General features: G+C 37.5%; 1 protein-coding gene across 1 annotated transcript; it reads right to left on the bottom strand.

The window, feature by feature from the left end:
• Positions 1-22,532: 22,532 nt before the first annotated feature.
• LOC131599322 (2-alkenal reductase (NADP(+)-dependent)-like) lies at positions 22,533-24,269 on the bottom strand. Its single transcript, XM_058871724.1, has 5 exons — positions 24,033-24,269; positions 23,772-23,949; positions 23,275-23,441; positions 23,117-23,199; positions 22,533-23,041 (listed from the first exon to the last, which is right to left on the bottom strand). The coding sequence occupies exons 1-5, from the start codon at positions 24,267-24,269 to the stop codon at positions 22,663-22,665; spliced, it is 1,044 nt and encodes a 347-aa protein (XP_058727707.1). The 3' UTR covers positions 22,533-22,662.
• Between the last annotated feature and the right edge of the window lie 206 nt (positions 24,270-24,475).

Here is a 24,475-nt window from a genome sequence, read left to right on the forward strand (position 1 = left end):
TCTTCACATTTCGAATCCCAAACAAACGCTTGAGCCTTCCTAGTCAACTTAGTTAACGGTAATGCTAACTTTGAAAAACCTTCAATGAACTTTCTATAGTAACCCGCCAGACCAAGGAACTACGGATTTCGGAAACTGACCTCGGAGCTTCCCACTGAGACACTGCTTCTACTTTCGTTGGGTCAACGGCAATACCATCCTTAGAAATTACATGCCCAAGAAAGCTCACTTCGTTTAACCAGAACTCACACTTTGACAGTTTTGCATAAAGTTTCTTTTCCTTCAATAGTTCCAATACCACTCTAAGATGATCCGCATGCTCTTTTTCATTCTTAGAATATATCAAAATATCATCAATAAATACTACTACGAACTGATCCAGAAAAGGATGGAAGATCCTATTCATATATTCCATGAAAACCCCCGGCGCATTGGTTACTCCAAATGGCATCACTGTATATTCGTAATGACCATACCTCATTCTAAATGCTGTTTTCTGAATATCGTCCGTCTTCACCCGAATCTGATGATATCCCGACCTTAAGTCAATTTTGCTGAACACACATGCTCCAACTAGTTGATCCATCAAGTCATCAATCCTCGGCAAGGGATACCGATTCTTGATAGTAACCTTGTTGAGTTGTCTGTAATCCACACACAACCTCATTGAACCTTCTTTCTTCTTCACTAGTAACACCGGTGCACCCCACGGTGAGACACTAGGACGAATAAATTTCTTCTCAAGCAAATCTTCCAATTGATTCTTCAACTCATTCAATTCCGATGCCGACATACGATAAGGTGCCATCGACACAGGATTAGTTCCAGGAATTAGTTCAATAGCAAATTCTACCTCCCTCTCTGGCGGCAATTCTCTTACATCTTCTGGAAAGACTTCTGGAAATTCACATACTACCGGTAGGTCACTACTCACCGCTTTCTTTTTCACTTCCATGGATGCAATCAACATGAACACGACAGCCCCGTCCTTCATTGCTTCATCCACTTGTCTAGCCTTCATCGCTAAATCCTCAACACTGACATCTTCAGGAAAAATAACCGTCTTCGTGAAACAATTGATATGAACCCGATTAAATTGCAACCAATTCATACCCAAGATAACATCAAGTTGTTCCAACGGAAGGCACACTAAGTCCATTCCGAATTCTCTACCAAAAATATCAATTGGACAGTTCAAACAAGCGAACGAAGTAGTCACTGAACCCGACGCAGGAGTGTCAATGACCATACTTCCATTAATCTCAGATATTTCCAAATTCAGTCGTTTAGCACAATCCAATGAAATAAACGAGTGAGTTGCCCCAGTATCTATTATTGCAATTAAAGGAGTGCCATGGATAAAACACGTACCTTTAATCAACCGATCCTCTGGAGTAGTCTCTGAACCAGATAAGGCGAACACCTTACCACCAGCTTGATTCTTCCTCGGCTTAGGACACTTAGGACTGATATGACCTTCTTCCCCGCAGTTGAAACAAGTTACAGTGTTCCCTTTGCACTCAATAGCAATGTGACCTGCCTTTCCACATCTATAGCACTTCTTTTCCTCACTTTTGCATTCGTGAATGCGATGTCCAGGTTCTCCACACTTGAAGCACTTAATAGGGGCACTAGAGTCTCCCCCACTAGGCTTCTTCCAGCCTCCAGCTTTCTGGTTACCCTTACCATAAGGCTTACCACGATCCATATGCTTTTTCCCTTTCCTGTCGACTAACTCGCGAGAGTGCGACGACTTCAGTTTAATATTGTCCTCTTCAAAGATTCGGCTGCAGTCAACCAAATCGACAAACCTGCGAATCCTCTGGTATCTGATACCCTGTTTAATCTCATCGCGGAGACTATTCTCAAACTTAACACACTTCGAGAATTCACTAGCCTCATCATTATTGTAGTGGTCATAATACTTTGCTAGCTCCACAAACTTGGACGCATACTCTGGCACAGTCATGTTACCTTGTGTCAGCTCCAAAAATTCAATCTCTTTCCTGCCTCTAACATCCTCAGGAAAGTACCTCCGCAAGAATTCTCTCTTGAACACAGCCCAAGTGATTGCAACACCTGCAGCTTGCAGTTCGTCCCTACTAGCCATCCACCAATCATCAGCTTCTTCAGACAGCATGTGAGTCCCATATCTCACCTTCAGATTTTCGTCACAATCAATCACCCGGAAGATCCTTTCAATCTCTTTCAGCCACTTCTGGGCGCCTTCGGGATCGTGAGTGCCTTTGAACAACGGAGGGTTGTTCCTCTGAAAACTATTCAGCTGCCTGTCAGCACCAATTCCAGCTCCATTGGCATTCCCTCCCAGCACACCAGCAATCATGCCCAGAGCCTCAGCGATAGCATCATCGTTTCTTCCTCCTCTTCCAGCCATTGTTCTGCTGAATATCAAACAATATCTATTAGAACAAGAAGTATCGACAGTGTCAACCTTACACTAATCGCATACCAGGGATTGACCGACACTAAGACTCTGACTCAAACGACCGACAATGCTCTGATACCACTATTGTAACACCCTCCTAATACCCCGCATAAATAATAAACAATAATCAGAGTAAACATGAAGAGGGCATTACAACTACCATATGATTTCAAACAACAATACTCATGTCATGCCATAAAGGAGAACGTCAACCAAATTTATTCAGATTCATCATGTTAACACAGCGGAATTATCTTTAACATCTGAATAACAAACAGCCAAGTCACAGACTTAGAGCGTCAACATACAAATCCATCCAAAATAAAAAGTTCAGCAAATAATTCTAAACGACGCCCCCAGTGTTACACGACCAGAGCATGACACGGACCCAACTGACTCTAACACTACTTGACGAGCTAATCCTCACCAAGTACGAGAGCTACTCCTCAATCTGAAAAATAACAACAGTAAGGGTGAGTCTCATTCACATTTAACTAATGTTATAAGATATAAATAATAAAATATCATTTCACATGCCATTCACCCAATCACAGTTATGATTAGATTCAAACCATACAATCAGCAAGCAAACAACCAAATTAACGCATATTATAACATTGGACAATCTTCCATTCATGTTATAATAGCAAAACAGCCTAATGCAATGCAACTACATGCATGTGGTACCAAAATCTGGGATAACCCAACTCACCGACCCACCATCGTCAAGGATACGGTAACACCCACTCACTAATTCCACACAATGGGAATTAGCTACCACTGATCCACCATCGTCAAGGACCAGCCACCAAATGATTATGAATGCATGCATCAACCATAACATGCTCATCACCCACATACATCGATCAATGTCATAATCATCAATAAAACACATATTTCATACCAACAATACATGTATAATAAACACCAGTTATAACCACGTCATCATACAAGTAATACATTCATTAGTGAACCTATAAGCATATCCCACCACAACAAATAAGATCGAGTGTTTTAAAAATAATTCAAGCCACAACTCAAAACACCATTTGAGTATATAAATTATTTAATTAGCCTCACTGTACTCGAAACGGCACCAAAATCCGGTTTACGGTTTAAAAGTTACACCTCTTTAAAACTTTTCAAAATGGACAGTCGCAACAACTAACAGCACGCGGCGCTACACACGGTTCGCGGCGCGGAACGAATAGGAACTACGCCTTCGCGGCGCAAACAAAGGTTCGCGGCGCGGAACGAATAAAAACTACGCCATCGCGGCGCGGTCATATGTTCGCGGCGCGTACTGAGCGCAACAAAGCTTCCTGGCCTTCTGCCAAGCTGTTCGCGGCGCCAACTCCTGGACGCGGCGCCAACTGGCGAACCCCAGCGCTCCGAATAGTAGAAAACAGCCTGCGATTTTACCCTTCCTTCACCAAATCATTACCAATTCAACCCATTCCAATCAGATTTCGCATACAGTACAACAAACACATATTATAGCACATTATAATACATTCAAACCATCCAAATAACACCATTACACGAATCAGCATATTTATTACGTGTAAATCCTCCCAAAACCTAACATTTCTACAACCTAAGCACAACCCAATTGGTACGGATAACACGATCAATTCTATCATATTATCTATAATCCCATAATAGAAGATAAACGGAAGAGTCCCCCCTTACCTGAAGGTTGATTCTTCGTTCTTCCTCGGTCGCACTTCTCCGTTCCTCTTCTCTTTTCACGTTCAGACTTCTTTTCCCAATACTGTAACCTTCTCTATTCTACCACTCCTTCTATTTTATTAAGAATAAAATAAAATTATTTTAATTAGTAATAGGGCCTACCAATGCACCCCCTCCCTTACTAACCACAACTCAAGCCCAATTGCTTAATTCCTCATAATTCAATTAATTTAATTAAATTAAATTATGAAAATAAATGGAGTGTTACAGTTATTATCAGACATTTTCTGACCACGCGCCACGTCAAACCAAAAGCTAAGTCCCGATCTCTTTCTTATTTAATTTTTCTTTTACCTTTTATTTATTTTTAGGGTTTGATTCCCGCTGTCAATGGAATCCTTCTACACTTACGTCCTATTATGTTCTGTCAATTCTCAGATGGTCAGAGTCAATGCTCAAGGCTACCTCCGACTGTCAACCATATCAGATCAAATTCAAAGCTAAGTGTATAGTTATTTATTTTAATTTCTTTTATCCTTTTATTTTTGATTAGGGTTAGTTATGTTTGCCTCTGAACCGATAATGCACTCACCCTACTATTGCTTCTTATTTTTCCCACCTTTCAGGGTTTGCCAAATGCCAAAGCTTCGAATAGTCGGTAACCCTAAACCCTGATCTTAATTATTACTTGTGTTAGACCTATAGTATTATTATCCCGCTGGTTTCAATTTCCCTTCCCCCCGCTGATTTCATTTTCCCTTTCCCCATTATTATTGTTAATATTAATTGCTGTGGTTAGTAATTTTAGGGAGTGCAAGCCTGTAATCAACTTAGAATAATTAATTATAAGATAAATGACTGAATCAAATCACGTGATTGTTGCACCCACGCACACTTTTGGGGTAACCTCTCTGTTGCCTGTTGCCTGTTGCCTTGTTGCCTGTTGCCTTGTTTTTTGCAGAATAGCCATGTCCCTCGAATACGAGGATACCTCAGCCATGTTTCCTCGATTATGTAAAGGTCATACGACCCTAATGATGCTGCCTTCGATACACCAATATGACCTCGACCCTCGGAAGTTGCCTACGAAAGGCTGAGGTATCCTCTGGCTGCCTACGAAAAGGCTATTCTGGTCTTTCCCTTTGACTACCTGCCTCTCTATGGCATGGGACAGTCTTATGGCGAACGACATTGCGACGACCCTTCAACCTCCAAATGAAAGGCTTCCTGCCCTCTTATGGCATGGATAGACCCTTTCACCCTGAAAGGCTAAAAGAACTTCTTTTTCAAACTATAAGGTAATTGCCACTAATTGCTTTGCCTTGCTCTAAAAATCTTTTCATATTCTTTCTCATAAACCTTCAAAAAGCTACGCTTATTTATAAGCTAAAGTCTTATTTCATTTCTACACTTTTTCTTCAAAGAGCAAAGCAATTAAGATCCCATGGAAAACCATGGATGCAAAGGGTGCCTTACACCTTCCCTTTGCATAAATTACCCCCCGAACTCAAAATCTTTTTAAAAGGTATTTTCCTATTCTTTTAGCCGTTCTGATTAATTTGGATAAAATAAAAGTCGGTGGCGACTCTTGCTTACCGTGACATTTTCGATTATAAAAGTCAGTTCACCGTATTACAGAACTGGCGACTCTGTTGGGGATTTTTCGATAAAAAGAGGGGTTACCTTAAAAGTTTAGGATCACTTAATTGTATTCTACTGTTTGCTTTGCTTACTTTATTTTTCAGGGCTATTTTGGGTATTAACTGAAGGACGAATCCTACACCCGAATTCAAGTACATCTAAGATAGGAAGTGGCATAGTCATGGCGACCTCGTTCATGTATGTGGAGGATTGGTCAATATGAGAGTTCACGCTTAAGTTAGGCCTCTATGGGTGTTTGCATGCTTCTCTTGTATGAGGGAGGTTCGTGCGGATGTCCATGGGTGAGTCGGAGCTTAAGGACCTTTAGTAACCTTTAACCCATCTTGACTTTTAGGAATGTAGTGGGGGGACTACTCTTGATGTATGTTGAGAGCATAGTCGCTACCCGATACTACGACTCAGATAGGTTCTTTTTCAAAGTATCATTGCATGGTATGTATGTATCGTGTTCGAGGGTGCTTTAGGAGGGCTGACAATTCTGGGTAACTCGGTAGAACCCGTTGCTGATATCATCTTTATCCTTAGAAATACCTTTGGGAAGGGTATCTCACACGATTTAAACTCCATGCAAGCCGAGCCTAAGGAAATTGTGTGACTTGTGTGACTTGTTTGTGTTTGCTACTAACGTCTGTTTCCTCGCAGGTTTTGTTAAAAGGACTTGTTTGCCCTTACCATCTCACACTATGTCTAATGAACTGCATTCTCATAACATCATGACATCATAAGCATAACATGATTTAACTAACCCTTTCAAGAATCTTAGGGATTTAGGGCGCACGATTTCAGGTGCCCTTATCAAAGGCTGAATTCCTATCAAGAGGCAGGAGGATTTATTTTCCTCTGGCCGCATACCTTCCAATTCAGAGACACAGTACCTATCAAGGGGAAAAAGGATTTATTTTCCTCTAGCCATATACTTTCAAATTCAGAAGTATCCCGAATCAGAGGCTATGACCCACTCGATATGGTGAGCATGATTCTCAAAGAAGGACATTCAAAGACAAAGTTCAAATTTCTTCAGACAAAGACGCGACCAAATCATTTTCTAATGTTGCTAACTAAATACCTAAAGATTCTTGAAAATATATCATTTTGCATTCATAACATCGCATAACAGGTTTCTTACAATAGGTCTCTCATCCTTCCTCACTGTTTATTTCAGCATCATGGATCTCGAACAATCTGTCAAGAATCTCCAAACTCAGAATGCTGAATTTCAAGCCTTGATCCTGAACTTGTCCAAGGGGAAAGATGAACTGAAAGCTCTCCTGACTAAGAAGACGAAAACTAAGAAACCCAAAGGAGTGATCAACCTGGGAAGAAGGTTCAAAGGTCGTCCCAAGAGGGCTGAAGAAGCTGAAATTCCCAAGGATGAGGAAGAAGAAGAAAATGATGACAATGCTGGAAGTAATGTGGGCTCTGATGGTTGAGATGAAGAAGAATAAGAGCATCCTCGAGACGAGGATGAATCTGATGAGAAGCATAGGCTACTAAAAGAGCGTCTGAGAAGCGTGGAAATTCAGAATGTGCCTGGGCTGGATTTTGAAGAGTTGGGACTCATTCCTGGGGTCGTTATTCCTCCAAAATTCAAGACTCCCGCCTTTGCTAAGTATGATGGAGTCTCCTGTCCTAAGCTACACTTGAGGTCTTACGTAAGGAAGATCCAACCTCACACTGCTGATAAGAAGCTATGGATCCACTTTTTCCAAGAGATCTTATCTGGAACTCAACTCGAATGGTACTATCAGCTGGAAAGTACCAACATCCGTACTTGGGAGGAATTGGTTGTTGCTTTCTACCAGCAATACGAATATAACTCTGACCTTGCACCGACTCGCATGCAACTACAAAGCATGTCTATGGAACCCAAGGAAAGTTTCAAGGAGTATGCTCAAAATGGAGAGATCTAGCTGGAAGAGTCAAACCTTCCTTGGCTGACAGAGAGTTGGTAGATATGTTTATGAATACACTGACTGGCCCTTTCTATAGTCATTTGCTGGGAAGTTCATCATCTGGGTTCACTGAACTTATACTGACTGGGGAACGTGTTGAAAGCGGTATCCGAAGCGGTAAAATTCAAGTGGCTACATATTCTAATACCTCAAAGAAAGCGCACAATGAGAGGAATGAATCTAATCCTGTGGGATCAGTCGTAGCCTCTAATCAAGTGCTGGTACGACAAAAGGGCAACCAGCGTAAACAAGGCGTATCTAAAAGACAATTCACAAAGATCAACATAACTTTGGCTGAGGCGTTACAACAGTTGCTTAAAGCAGGGTTAATTACTTTAAAGGATCCTCCTCTGAAGCCCAATACCTTATCTCATCAATATAATCCTAATGCAAGATGTGCTTATCACTCCGATAGTATTGGACATGACACTAATGATTGTTGGCCATTGGAGAACAAGATCCAGGATATGATCGACGCCGGAGAAATTGAGTTCGACCCCCCTGCAACCAAGCATAATCACAACAAGGATGCTAATACTGTGGATGGCTAGAAGAGTGGACTTTAAAATCATTAGTTTTACTTTCAGTTGCAATTTCTTTTTCTGTTTGTTTAAACATTCGACTTATGATAGACATTATTTGTTTTAATAATCATCATCAGTGCATTGCATATGTCTGTCTTGAATAAATTATTTCGTTATCACTCATTTTAAATTATGTCTTTACTTTACATATGTTTTATGATATTCAACTCCTGCTAAGCTGTAAGCCTTTTAAAGGGAGGATGACGAAAACGATACCGCAACCTTATACAATATGCTTTCGAACGGACTATGCTGATGATGTACAAGCATTGTTTCAATTCCTAAACAGTGGAGATATAAGGATGTTAATCCCTCGTTAACCCCTTTTTGAGCCTAAGAAGTAGAAGTTTTCTTTCTTGTGCAATTTAAAACTTTTAATCATAACCTGGGGCAGGGTAGTTACTCAGTTAACTCAATCGTACTAGCTGTTGTTTATACAAATAATGATGGGTTCCCGCAACCAGTAGGTCATGCAGTCAATATCTACCAAAAAGAAAAAGCTGTTAAGTCAAAACCTATGAAGGAGACTTATCAAAAATCGAAATATCCCTCTGACTGTAATCTAAAAATAAAACAGTCCAGGAAAAAGTTAGGGACAACAAAGTCAAAAAGAGGTCACTGCGAATCCTCGACAAAAGAAAAAATTTCAAAAGAGGTCATTACAAATCCTCGACAAAAGAAAAAGAATTACAAAAAAGGAAAGATGACTGACTGTCCAAATAAATTTCTGGTGCTTCAACCACCATCAAATATCAATGTTAATACTTCAAGCTCTGCTAAAGCAGAAACGCAGAGTTAACTGAGCATAGGATCGAAGAACATCACGAAGATTGGGATGGGTATAAATAAATTTTTGATCCATTATTCTTTGTTTCTTAAACCGTGAACCAAGCCACGTTACAACCCTTGAAAGTCCTAACTGAAGCATGCTTAGTTCGAAAAGCATACTGTCACCAAAAAGGTATCCTGACTCCTTAAGGTTTACCACGAATGCTGAGCCGATATCCTATTTTTACAAACATCATGTTTTTACAAATATCACGCTTTTACATCTCTTGTTTTAATGTTTTTTTAAAAAAAACTCAAGACAAACGTATGCATTGCATCTCATGAATTCATTATTAAACAAATTCTGCTACATAATTTCAAACGTTAGCAACAGAGAGAATTTGCACATGGTACAACTAATGACTGAAAGTTATCCCGACAAACAAGATTACTCCGAAAAGCAATGTCTCCTACGTATACAAGGGGCATGACACGCTTTGCCCAATCAATCTGGGGGAATCAAGTCAAGATTCCAAGAATCTCTCAAATGACAAATAGTCAAAGACATACATCCCAAGTGGGTTTCAAATTATTTCCCGATCAATCTGGGGAAATCAAGTCAAGATTCCGAGAATCTCTCAAGAATGCCAAAACAATCAAGGGCATGCATCTAAGCAGATCTGAAGCTACTTCCCAATCAACATGGGACATTGCTCTAGGCCTATGATTACCAGGGGCATGTCGCCTATAATGCATATCTCATAAGGTCCTCGCGAAGCGAATCCCTTCAAAATTCCCTAATGGCTGGGGCAAAGCTATGAAAGGAATGTTCAACACTTCGATTAATACTCGTTGGTGTGTCCCAATCAATACAAGTCCAGAAATGACAGTTAATATAATAATGGGGGCAACGTTCGAGACATCCATACCTTCCCACAGAGCCGGGTTCACAAGATCATATCCCCACAGAGTAATCATCTTCAAATATTCTCATCCCAACAAAAGACATAGCTCCTCAACAGAGTTTACCTCTTCAACATTACCGGTTCCCCGACACCTTTCTCTTCTCCAACATGGGTTACTAATACTTTTTTTCCCCAATCAGGGTACACCAAGTTACTGATCATCCCCAAGCAAGAATCATAAATTCCCAGCTGAGCATCTTCAAGACAAGATCAAACATCAAACTCACAATGACATAGAGATTTATCTTTTCAATCAAGATGCTTCGAGTAACATAAATCATGGCCATACATCATATACATCACATGCATATTCATACGTTGCATGCGGTTATAATTCATACATAACATACAAAGCGTCCCATTTATTTTTGAGAACTCCATCTCATTCATTACATGGATCACGACATTGCATATTTCTAACTTTGTTTTCAGGTTCCGCCTCGACAATCATTCCTTTCAGATATAATCGAGCTGGAGATTCATTCTGACAAGCCTTTTTACATTCCAAAACTTCGTCAAATAACTCATCGACTCTAACGAACAAGCATTCTCTATCAGATATGGTCTAATGAATGACCCGTTCCGGTATTCTCAATCAGATATGGTCTAATGTATGACCCGTTCCGGTATTCTCAATCAGATATGGTCTAATGTATGACCCGTTCCGGTATTTTCAGTCAGATATGGTCTAAATGTATGACCCGTTCTGGCATTATTCGTCAGATATGGTTTAATGTATGACTCGTTCTAGTATTCTCCTTCAGATACGGTTCAATGAATAACTCGTTCTGATACCCTTCCTCAGATATGGTCCAATGTATGACTCGTTCTAATACCCTCCGACAGATATGGTCTAATGTACGACTCGTTCTGCTATTCCTCTTCAAATATGGTCTAATGTATGGCTCGTTCTGACATCCTTCAACAGACAAGGTCTAAATGTACGCCTCGTTCTGACATCCCTCAATATATATGGTCTATTTGCTCTGACGTCATTTGCTGATGCAAACTAAACTGATCAAACACATAACTCATTCTATTCTCCAGAAATGATCTAACATACGATGTATTCTGGTTCTTAATTCTATCAAGCTCGATGGCATCTTCAAGCCCATCCCCCACGAAGGCAAATTTCTTGGTATTCTAGTGTTCAATCATCTTCCACCTTCAGATTCCGACTGACATACAATCCACTCTACATCTTCAGGTTTAAGATAATTGAATAGGGGCAGCTGTCATACCCCAAAATTCTCCCACCACTTTTTTAAACTCAAGCTCATTTGAATATCAGAAGCACAAGATTCGACTGACTGTACACTCTCCTAAACAACAACCCTCAAACTAGGGTTTTGATATTTTCAAAGTAAAATCAAGTTCTAAAGCCTCAAGAAGAATCCATGGCCTATCATATGTTTCAAAGGATCCTCATGCCAATTTTCAAGTTCTGATTCAAAAGATTTCTCACCCAATAGCCCAAACGATCAATAATCGACTGATTGGCCTAAAAAGTCAAACTATGGTCAAAGTACGGTCAAAACTTCAGATTTTTGGTCAACATCCTTATATTGAAGTATAATTCACCATTTGATCAAGAATTGATCATGGTTCATCAAGGAAAGATCACAAATCAACAATTGCAAAAGTTTCTAAATTAGGGTTTTCATAGGAGAAAGTTAACTGAACTTTGACCAGCCATAACTTCTACATGGAACATCAGAAATTTTCCATCCAAAGCTCACTTTGAAGTAAACTGGATTCTCTACAACTTTGTCGCTCACATGCCAAGTCTAAAAGTGCTACATTTAAGAGATATGAACCAAAACATTATAGGTCCTTTTCAAAAGTCAACAAAAAGTCACTTTTTTCAAAAAGGACACACAAGGAACTTGGAACATAATTTTGATATGAGACCAAAGACATTGGTTAGAGGGCTCTCTAAGGTTTCTAAAAAGTCCTAGAACACTTTCATACCTAAAAAATTGAGAGAGATAGGCCTTGTCAAAGTTGGACTATTTTGAAGGGAAAATGTGAAAGAATTGGAATGTTTTTGCAAACGGGCTCAAGTATTTGACTCCAAACTTGTCCATGGGCCTTACAATAGTCTTTTAAAATGATTATTTTATAATTATAATATTTATCTTATTTAATTGAATTTTAATTCATTTAAATATTGAATAAATCATTGTAAAATATGAAAAAATTATTTTTAATTAAAGATTTGATTTCCAATCAACTTAAACCAATCCAAATACCAAAAATATGCTTCAAAATTCGTCCCTAGAAGATTTGGAGCAAAAAGATTGAAATTGATCAATTTTAGGAAAGGTTTCTTAACAAATCTCAATGAAATTTCTCAAACCTTCAACACCAAGATTCAAGGAGATTTGGCAAAGTTTTTGTGGACCTAAATGATACTATTATATAAAGAGAAACACAACAAGCTTTAGGGTGGATTTTTTGGTGGCTCTGGACCCCTAACAGAAGCAAGAAAAAATGTGAACTAAGGTGAACTTGCAATCAGTATTCTGGGACGATTCCGACTATTCCAAACCTCGGGAATAATTCCTTGATCTATTTTGAAGCTTTTGGAATCATCCCCAGCGATTGGAGCGTCCAGGAACACCCCCATCGTACTCACGGTTTGTCTCTTTAAAGTCTTGTATCGAATCGATACTTATACGCATATTTAATTGGTTTTGAACGTATGTTTGTGTTTATGAATGCGTCTCGATGAATTCTGTGCTGTTTAATTGTATTCTAAGGACAGGTATGAAGATTCACCATTGTAGGGTTCAGAGCTTCCATTTTTGGGGGTTTTGTTTGTAGGTCGAATTGGACGAAAACACCGGTGCTATTGTACTCGGAAGCGAATTTCGAGTTGATTCATGGTCTTATCTTTTGTTTATATTCATTATCCATTAACATTGAAGGTTCGAGGTCCTATAGCCATGGATGCATAAACCGTAGCCATAGCTCCCCTAAAACGACGGACGCTTGGGGAAGATGACTAGGTGGCAGCGTCCTACTGGCCCAATTCAAATCCAGGGGACCCGCGCGCGTTTTATTTTTCTGTTTGTTTTGTCATGTTTGATATATATTTGCATAGGATCGGTGATAGCTTACAAATCAGGCGCAGCACGAGTGGTTGTGACGTTTTGATGGCATTCCCAGTGGCGGGGGTTCGAAACCCAGCTCCTGCATTATTTTTACGAATTAGTAAGTTTCCAAATCACGTACACTCAACCCCACACGCACCCACGCTGTGCCTTCGTTCACATGCCGTTTGATCATCCATGAGACAAATCCAATGGTTCAGATAACGCTTATCTATGGTACACCATCAAGAGCTTACCACATAGAACCAGCTAAGTCCCTCTTTTTCTATCTTCTTTTATTTTATTTATTTATTTAATTATAGCTTATTCTTTTATTCATTTATATATTATTTAACAATTTGTTTTCCTTTGAAAATTATTTTAAGTATTTCCCTTAATAAATTTTGTTCTAAATTTTCCTTTTTCATAAAAATATTAAAAGTTATTTATTTTAATTATTAATAATAATTTTACTTAAATAATTACATGTTTAAACTAATTTAACTGTTCAATTATTTAATTATTAATATTTTTAATAATAGATTAAAATACGTATTAGGATTAGATAACTTAATCGAAAATATATTTTTGTCAAATTAATTAATTGGGTTAAAACCAACAATTGATTAATTTGGGTTTTATTTATTTTATTAACCATGATTAATTCGTACCCTAATCAGGGTTTATAAAGATCATGCATACACTGAAAAAATATTTCTTTGTGTATTTTCTTTTCAGGGTTATTATCAGACATTTTCCAACCACGCACCACGTCAAACCAAAAGCTAAGTCCCGATATCTTTCTTATTTAATTTTTCTTTTACCATTTATTTATTTTTAGGGTTTGATTCCCGCTGTCAATGGAATCCTTCTACACTTACGTCCTATTATGTTCTGTCAATTCTTAGATGGTCAGAGTCAATGCTCAAGGCTACCTCTGACTGTCAACCATATCAGATCAAATTCAAAGCTAAGTGTATTGTTATTTATTTTAATTTCTTTTATCCTTTTATTTTTTATTAGGGTTAGTTATGTTTGCCTCTGAACCGATAATGCACTCACCCTACTATTGCTTCTTATTTTTCCCACCTTTCAGGGTTTGCCAAATGCCAAAGCTTCGAATAGTCGGTAACCCTAAACCCTGATCTTAATTATTACTTGTGTTAGACCTATAGTATTATTATCCCGCTGGTTTCAATTTCCCTTCCCCCCGCTGGTTTCATTTTCCCTTTCCCCATTATTATTGTTAATATTAATTGTTGTGGTTAGTAATTTTAGGGAGTGCAAGCCTGTAATCAACTTAGAATAATTAATTATAAGATAAATGACTGAATCAAATCACGTGATTGTTGCACCCACGCACACTTTTGGGGTAACCTCTCTGTTGCTTGTTGCCTGTTGCCTTGTTGCTTGTTGCCTTGTTTTTTTGCAGAATAGCCATGTCCCTCGAATACGAGGATACCTCAGCCATGTTGCCTCGATTATGCAAAGGTCATACGACCCTATTGATGCTGCCTTCTATACACCAATATGACCTCGACCCTTGGAAGTTGCCTACGGAAGGCTGAGGTATCCTCTGGCTGCCTACGAAAAGGCTATTCTGGTCTTTCCCTTTGACTACCTGCCTCTCTATGGCATGGGACAGTCTTATGGCGAACGACATTGCGACGACCCTTCAACCTCCAAATGAAAGGCTTCCTGTCCTCTTATGGCATGGATAGACCCTTTCACCCTGAAAGGCTAAAAGAACTTCTTTTTTAAACTATAAGGTAATTTCCCCTAATTGCTTTGCCTTGCTCTAAAAATCTTTTCATATTCTTTCTCATAAACCTTCAAAAAGCTACGCTTATTTACAAGCTAAAGTCTTATTTCATTTCTACACTTTTTCTTCAAAGAGCAAAGCAATTAAGAGCCCATGGAAAACCATGGATGCAAAGGGTGCCTTACACCTTCCCTTTGCATAAATTACCCCCAGAACTCAAAATCTTTTTAAAAGGTATTTTCCTGTTCTTTTAGCCTTTCTGATTAATTTGGATAAAATAAAAGTCGGTGGCGACTCTTGCTTACCGCGACATTTTCGATTATAAAAGTCAGTTCACCGTATTACAGGTATACAAGTCCACAGAACTCAAAGAATAGAGAAGTCCATCCTTGAAACAACATATCCTCTTTTAGATGGAAGTCATGTTTTTCAATACTATCAAAGTACACCGTTAATTCACAGATTACTTCTAACTCATTTCTGGGAATGGAGCAAGAGATAACTGGAACAATTTGTTGTTCTTCTTCTTGAAGATGTAGAGGAACAGAGGAACCAACGTTGAAAGATGATGAAGCAGCCATTAAAGCACAACTGAGATTACTGGATACATTTATGGGTTTGCGTTTAGGGTTTGAGAAAAGGGCAAACAAGTTGCAGAAATGCATGCAAGAAGAGAGAGAACGAGAGCGAAAAAAGATAAACATTATGATTTGAAATGTATATATAGGGGCGGATTTGAAAAAGAATGCAATGAGATTATGAGAATGAACAGTTACAGAATCAATTGAAATCAAATGTATTAAATGATGAGTGACGTTAGGTGAGAGAACATGATATTTGAAATTATTTACAGAGTTACCTAGATCGACGTCCCATCAGTTTCACGCACGCTTTTACCTATCGTGTGAACACGTGTTCACCATCAAAAAGTACTTGATGACAGCTGTTACAGAATTTGCTTCTGATGAAAGAAAAAACTTCTCATCTTCTGATTCTGATCAATTGTTCTGACTACCATTCTTTAGAAAAGATCTAGTTTTGATAGGAACATCTTTGTTTCCAAGAATGACATCTTTTGAATGAGTAGAAATGAGTCTAGAAGATCTTCTGACTGTTGGCTCTTCAGAAATTCTGAGATTCTCTAAAGACGCGGCAACTTGATCTTCTGATCCTTTGCTTCTGAGATCTTCAGCTTCTGATACCTTGCTTCTGATACTTTGCTTCTTGGTTCTTCAGCTCCTGAGATTGAGATATCTATATCTGCAAAATTCTCAAACTGCTTTGGCTTTTCAAGACTAAGCTTATCATCAAATATGATATTAATTGATTCTTCTACAGTCAGAATATCCAAGAAGGAAACATTTATGTGCCTTAGAATTAAACTTACCAAGATGATCTTTAGTATTCATAATGAAACAAACACATCCAAAAGGATGAAAATATGAAATGTTGGGCTTTATGTTCTTCCACAATTCATAAGGAGTCTTATTTAGAATAGGTCTTATAGAGATTCTTTTCTGAATATAACATGTAGTATTTATTGCTTCTGCCCAGAAGTGCTTAGCCATATTGGTTTCATTGATCATGGTTCTAGCCATTTCTTGTAGAGTCTTATTCTTTCGCTCTACAAATCCATTTTGTTGTGGAGTTCTAGGGAAAGAGAAATCATGGGCAATACCATTTTTCTTTGAAGAACTCCTCAAAGAATCTGTTCTCAAATTCGCCACCATGATCACTTTTGACCTTTATGATTTTACACTCATTCACAGATTGAATCTGAGTGCATAATTCAAAGAACACTGAATGAGACTCATCCCTGTGTTTTAAGAACTTTACCCATGTCCAGCAGCTATAATCAAATACGATGACTAATCCATATTTCTTCCCTCTGACAGATGTTGTTTTGACTGGGCCAAACAGATCAATGTGCAGAAGTTCTAACAGCCTAGAGGAAAATACAACATTCTTAGATTTGAATGCAGGTTTGGAGAACTTTCCCTTCTGACATGCTTCACAAAGAGCATCTGATTTGTATTTCAGATTTGGGAGTCCTCTGACCAGATTTAGTTTGTTAATCTGAGAAATCTTTCTCAAACTAGCATGGCCTAATCTTCATTGATCATGGTTCATGTGTCGCGAGCACCCAGAGTCCAGGTACCATGACATGTTGTGCTTTGTCTTTTTTGCTGCCAAGGATATCTGCAACAAAATTATCTTCTCCTTAGGTACTCACAACTTCTTGGGTCCTTTCTTGTTAGTTTTCCTCAAGTTTTGATTGAACTTGGGTTTAGCATAATAAACAACAAGAGGTACAACATGATATTCTTTAGGTTTAGCAGCATGATATTTTCTAGGTTCTGTCACATGCTTCTTAGTGTGTGTAGCATGAAAGCTTTTGGCATGTGAAGTGTGCCTAATATCATGTGAGTGGCCATATTTGAACTGATCATACAACGGCTTGTATGTGATTTTCATATCATCTACAGGTTCAAATTTGTGTGGGGTATCACCCTCATAGCCAACGCCAATCCTTTTGATTCCAGAAACACCATATATCATAGAAGCAAGATGACATCTGCCAATACTTCTAGATAAGAACTTTATGAAGCTCGAGTCATATTCTTTCAGAATATGATTGAGACTAGGAACAGATTTTTCTAACTCAGAAGGAGATCCAACATCTTTGGATAATTTTAAAACTTTTTCCTTCAGTTAAGAATTTTCCACTTCCAGCTTCTTAGTTTCAGAATCAAATAGCTTTTTTAGCTTTTTGTATTTGATACTAAGATGAGCCTTGAGTTCCAGAAGTTTTGTTAAACTGGAAACTAACTCTTCTCTAGATAGTTAAGAAAATACCTCTTCAGAATCTGATTCTGATGTAGATTCTGATCCATCATCAATTGTGGCCATCAGTGCAATGTTTACCTGCTCGCCTTCAGAGTCTAATTATGATTCTGAATCTGAATCATCCTACGTTACCATAAGACCTTTCTTCTTATGAAACTTCTTCTTGGGATTCTCCTTCTGAAGTTTTGGACACTCATTCTTGTAGTGACCAGGCTCATTGCATTCATAGCATGTGACCTTCTTCTTGTCAGATCTTCTGCTTCCAGAAGATTCTCCACGTTCAGGCTTTTTAGAACTTTTGAAGTTCTTGAACTTCCTATGCTTGCTTTTCTAGAGTTGGTTTACCCTTCTGGAGATTCTGGAAAATTCATCTTCTTCTTCTGATTCTGATACTTCAGAATCTTCTTCTTCAGCCTGAAAAGCGTTAGTGCATTTTTTATAGTTAGATTTTAATGCAATAGAACTTTTGGCAAGCTTCTGTGATCTTCTTGACATGATCAGCCTTGGTGTATCCCTTGTCAAGAACTCTTAATCCAGCAGTTAGCATTTGAAATCTTGAGAACATTTTCTCAATGTTTTCATCATCCTCCATCTTGAAGGATTCATATTTCTGGATCAAGGTAAGAGCTTTGGTCTCCTTGACTTGGGCATTTCCTTCATGAGTCATTTTCAATGATTCATATATATCATAGGCAGTTTCTCTGTTTGATATCTTCTCATATTCAACATGAGAAATAGCATTCAGCAAAATAGTCTTACTCTTGTGATGATTTTTGAATTCTTTCTTTTGATCATCACTCAATTATTGTCTTGTCATCTTTACTCCTCTAGCTTTCACTGGATGTTTGTAACCATCCACCAGAAGATCCCATAAGTCACCATCTAGACCAAGAAAGTAACTTTCAAGTCTATCTTTCCAATATTCAAAGTTTTCACCATCGAATACTAGTGGTCTAGTGTAACCATTGTTACCATTTCCATTGTATTGCTCAGCAGAGCTAGATGTAGATGTAGGTGTTGGATCTTCACCAGCCATCTTGACTTAAGCGTTTTTCTCTTCCTGAATCTTTTCTAAACACGGTTAAGTGTTTTCACCTTAGAACCGACGCTCTGATGCCAATTGAAGGATAAAAAAACACTTAGAAAGGGGGGGTTTGAATAAGTGTAGCTTTAAAACTCTTAAGATAAAAACAATTTGCACAATGATTTTTATCCTGGTTCGTCGTTAACTAAACTACTCCAGTCCACCCCCTTGGAGTGATTTACCTCACCTGAGGATTTAATCCACTAATCACACGAGATTACAATGGTTTTCCATTTAGATAACCTCTAAGTCTTCTAGAGTATTCTGATCACAACCTGATCACTCTAGGAACACAATTCTTAGATACCCTCTAACACTTTCTAGAGAATCTGATCACAACTTAATCTCCTCTAGTTCTTACAAATGAATGTAAACAATTATTACAAGAGTATCACAATGCTTCTTAAAAGTTATAATCACAACTGTGATATTTCTCTTAAAGTTTAAGCTTAATCTCACTAAGATATTACAACAGTAATGAAGTGAGGTTGAATACGAAGTTTGAGAGCTTTTGAATTTGACAGCGTTTCTGTAAGTTTGCGCAAAGTGTTGTATTCAGCTTCTCATCAGAACTTCTATTTATAGGGGTTTGAGAAGATGACCGTTGGGAGAATTTAATGCGTTGTGTGATCCGTACAGCATTGCATTTAATGTTTCACTCTTTTGTCAACTACCTCGATCCTTGCTTTTCCTGCTTTAACTGACGTTTCCTTTAATAGCTTCTAACGTTCCTTTTGTCAATCATCGTAGCCTTCCATCTTGTACTTGCTTCTAATCTGATCTTTGTTTAAACAACGTTTGAATATTATCAGAGTCAAACAGCTTGGTGCAGAGCATCTTCTTGTCTTCTGACCTTGAAGAGCTTCTAGCGTGATACCATGAGAACTTCAATGCTTCTTCTTCTGATCTCAAGTTCTTCTGATACTTCAATAGACCATGTTTTGATTTTGTTTGACCATCTTCTGATGTCTTGCAAGAGCATGTTCTGATGATGCATACTTGTACCTTCTGAGTGAGTGCTTCTTGCGCTGATTTTGTGCATACTCTTTATATATTTCCTGAAATGGAAATTGCATAGAATTAGAGTACCACATTGTCTCAAGCAAAATTCATATACATTGTTATCATCAAAACTAAGAATATTGATCGGAATAAATCTTGTTCTAACAACAAGCTGCCCACACTGAATCCCAGCTAAGTATTTTTTAATTTTTATTTTTAATTACATAAACAATTTTATGTTCCTTTTCTTTCTTTATTTTTATTATAACTCTTTTTATTTAGATTTTTTATTTTAATAAATTATTTTTATAGTAAAATTACAACTATTAATTATTTAATCGAAAACCCGATTTATCTTATTACATTAAAAATAATCATTTATTTGTTTTTTTAGCTAATAATTATTTTAGGATAATAATTTAATTTTAGGCTAATTAAATTTATTTTATGCCTTAAACCCTGATTCTATCATGATCACTAATCACTGTTGTTGGTAGGTGTTGCCTATTAACCCTGGTTAACTTGCTCCACATTTGGGGTTTTACCTGTTCATTTTTTTTGCGCCTAAATCATTACCGGTTTAATTTTTGATTTGCCACGTTATAATTGTTGAGGCCTTTAATGCACTAATATTTATCTTCTTCGTGGCTAATTTTCAGGAGTAACCAAAATCCTTCAGCCACGCGCCATCAGATCAAAAAGCTAAGTTCTAAATCTCTTTTTTGTTTAAATATCATTTTAATCTTTATTTTGCCTTTCGCCCAAAATAGGGTTTGCCTCGAATAAGTCAATGAATCCCTCTTACACTCACCCTTTTATTTTCCTTTTAATTTCCAGAGTTTGAGGAAGATCAAGACATTCAAGATATTTAAATTAATTATTTATCCCTCTTATTTTCTACTTTTATTTCCCTTTCCCCGCAGGTGTTTATTGTAATAGCGTAGGAACTTTTATTTTTCTGCCTTTAATTTCTGCAATTTTAAACTACGTGGTTAGTAACCCTAGGGAGTGCAAGACTATTAACTGAATATAGATCACTAACTTATAAGATAAATATCATCGAAGTTAACCACGTGATTGTTGCACCCACCCACCTTTAGGGTAATCCCTCTTGTTGTCTTTGTTGCCTGTTGCCTTATAATTCTGTTGCCTTTAATTGTACTAAATAGTCAAGTCCCTCAATTCTGAGGATACCTAAAGCAAGGTTGCCTAAAAAGATTGAAAATCATCTTGTCCCTCGATGTTGCCTCGGAAAAATAAGATGATAGTCCCATTGCTAAGGTATCCTCGCATGATGCCTAAAAAGATTGATGACTATTATACCCTTCCCTTAGACTACCTGCCCTCTTTATGGCAAGGGACAGTCTTGTGGCGAAAGATTATCCTCGATGACCCTTAAACATCCAATTGAAAGACTTCCTACCCTCTTATGGTATGGATAGACTCTTTCGCCCGGAAGACTAAAAGAACAATTTTTCTAACTTAGGGTAGTTGCTACTAATTGCTTGTTCTAAAATTCAAAAATCCTTTTTACACCTCCTTTTCAAATCAAACTCAAAAAGACTACGCTTATTTACAAGCTAAAGTTCTTATTCAAACTTATTCAAAATCTTTCGAAACAAACAAACAAGTGAGCTAAGCAATTAAGAGCCCATGGATAACCCTGGATACAAAGGGTGCCTTAAACCTTCCCTTTGTATAACTTACCCCCCGAACTCAAAATCTTTTTCAAAAGTCTTTCCTGTTCTTTTAGCCTTTCTATAAATTGGATAAAATAAAAGTCGGTGGCGACTCTTGCTTATCGTACATTTCAAAAAAGTCAGTTCACCGTATTATAAACAGTACAGTAGGTTCGACGAAGTTGGTTTGATTTGTAAAAGGAATAACTGAATTTTGTCCTTATCCTGTTTCGGTAGAAAATGTGTGGAGCCTCAGGGTGAATGAAATACATGTCGAGCGAAATGAGAAAGACCGTTAATGACGGTTATTTCGATTTAGTATATATATGAGCCTTAATGTTAGGAATCCCGAGGTGTTCCATCATTTGTACAAAATCTCACAAATAGTCAAAGTATCTGCGTTATTGATAAATAGTCACTGAGAAATGTACGTGTAATCACCATATTTTATCTAGTTTGCAATTTACTTTACATTTCCAGAATTCATTACTTCTTGCAATTTATTTTCAAGTGTTCCTTACTGCGTTTCTTTTACAATTCTGCAAAGTTACATCATAATAACTTAAGACAAACAAACTTAAAGAAGATGAACGATGTCGGTGTGTTCTTACTTCAAGAAATAATAGTCTAAACACAAAAACACATGTCCTAGGATTTATTGGTTGATCCTGTGTATAAACCATGTCATTGAAGACCAAAGATTATTTACCAATTTTCACGGCAAACAATACTCCCTCTAAACCGTTCCTCTCCTCCATATTCCTACCCAACATCATGGAGTTGTATTTCAAATAAAGCTACAAATTTGATAGCTAAATTATATATTATGAAGTACGGTGGAATTCTTTCATGTCTTTGCCATTTAATGCAATCTAAAAACAAGTCATATCAAAGATGTGGAAAAGTAACACCTCATCCAAGATCAATGTGTTCAGGTGGCAAACCTTACTTGATAAACTCTCAACAAAAATCTTTTGGAAAAGAGGAATATTGATTGACAATGAAGACACAATGTGTTCATTCTTTAGGAAATCAAATGTTAAACAATCATAAATAAATATTATACAATCTAAACATCACTGTAATTTCTTGAAATTGAAATCTCTCATCTCCCATTCACTCATTTATGAATCTTCTAATTTTATAATTCTCTTTCCAATGTTATCTCCATTGAAGAGTTCAATAAAACCAGAAGGGATGCTTTCCACTCCCAATGACACCTCTTCAATCACCTGCAACTTACCAGCACGAAGGTAATCAAATGTTTTAGCCAAAAAATCTGCAAAAACATCCATAAAGTCACTACATAAAAATCCTCTAATGGTGATTCTCTTGTACACAACATCCATCATATTTGGTGAAGCTCTCCTTCCAGCATCCGTGTACTCAGAGATTACACCACAAATAGTCACTCTACCGAATGCCTTCATGTTAGCAATTGCTGCTTCTAGCATTTTTCCTCCAACATTGTCAAAATATACGTCAATTCCATCAGGAAAGTACCTGTAAAGTCACTTTTTTATTATTTGAAAAGATTATTATACTTTAGATTTTATCTTCTATCGCTAATCTACAAACCTTTTGAGAGTAGATTTTAGATCTTTTTCTTCCCTGTAGTTGAATGCATCGTCGAATCCCAATGTTTCTTTGAGTAATGCAACCTAAGATAAATCATTCAAGGGTTTCTGCTTAATCACATATTAGAAATACACTGAAACTATAATACTAAACCTCACCTTCTTATGGCTCCCAGCACTGCCAACAACGTAGCAACCAAATAGCTTTGCATATTGTCCTACCAAATTTCCAACTGATCCGGACGCTGCCGAAACAAATACCTTTTCATCTTTTTGGAGTTTGCACAGTTGGAAAAGACCTACATATGCAGACAATCCACTGCAACCTGAAATAAAGAAGGAAAAAAAACTTGTAATCATTCCAATTTCATATTTATGGAAGTTCAAATTGATTTAAGTATATAACAACAACAACCAAGTCTTTTGTTATTAAGTCGATATCGGCAACATAGATCAAATAACACTATAATGTTTTATTTAAGTATATAATAGCTTTTCTTAGTCGTCTTCTATTTCTGGTTGTTTGACTTTTTTTTCCATCTTACAACAGAATTTACTGGTCTTCTCTCTACATGCTCAAACCAATCAAGTCTATTTTTCACAATTTAGTGGCCAAAAATGTGTCAAGTATAATTACCTCTAATAAAGAAACATACCTAGAACTCCAAGATAATAGGTGAGTGGAAATTCAGTGGAATCTATTTTATTGGTTATGCTTTGTTCCTTAACCACACTATATTGAGCCCAAGTGAATGATCCCATAACCAAATCATCTTTCTGAAACTTAGGATTTCCAGAAGCCACAACTTTTCCAATAACAGGAGCAACAATAGCCTGGAAAGTGAAGTGTCACTGTCAGCTTATAACAACATAATACATTTTTCCATTCAGTTTTATAACAAAATATAAAAGATTACCTGGCCTGAAATAATTTGAGCTGCGGCTGTAATAGAATTCTGAGAAGGACTGGAGGGTTTCATGCGGTTAATCTGATAAGGGTCAACAGATATATACAGATTCTTGACAATGATATCATCAGATCCTTGGTCAACAGATAGAGTAAAATCCTCTTCTGTTTTAATCTCAAAATGGTACTCTTCGGGGGGACCATCAAAGTTGTCCTTAATCACTACGTATTTGTTGCTCACTCCCATTTTTCTACTCAATATGATTTCTATGCACTCAGATTAATGAGCCTGGACACTTCAAGAATGAATGTCCAAAACTTCAGAAGGAGAATCCCAAGAAGAAGTTTCATAAGAAGAAAGGTCTTATGGCAACATGGGATGATTCAGAATCAGAATCAGAATCAGACTCTGAAGGTGAGCAGGCAAACCTTGCACTGATGGCCACAGTGGAT

This window comes from Vicia villosa, linkage group LG4, assembly GCF_029867415.1.
Source record: "Vicia villosa cultivar HV-30 ecotype Madison, WI linkage group LG4, Vvil1.0, whole genome shotgun sequence".
Taxonomy (NCBI): domain Eukaryota; kingdom Viridiplantae; phylum Streptophyta; class Magnoliopsida; order Fabales; family Fabaceae; genus Vicia; species Vicia villosa.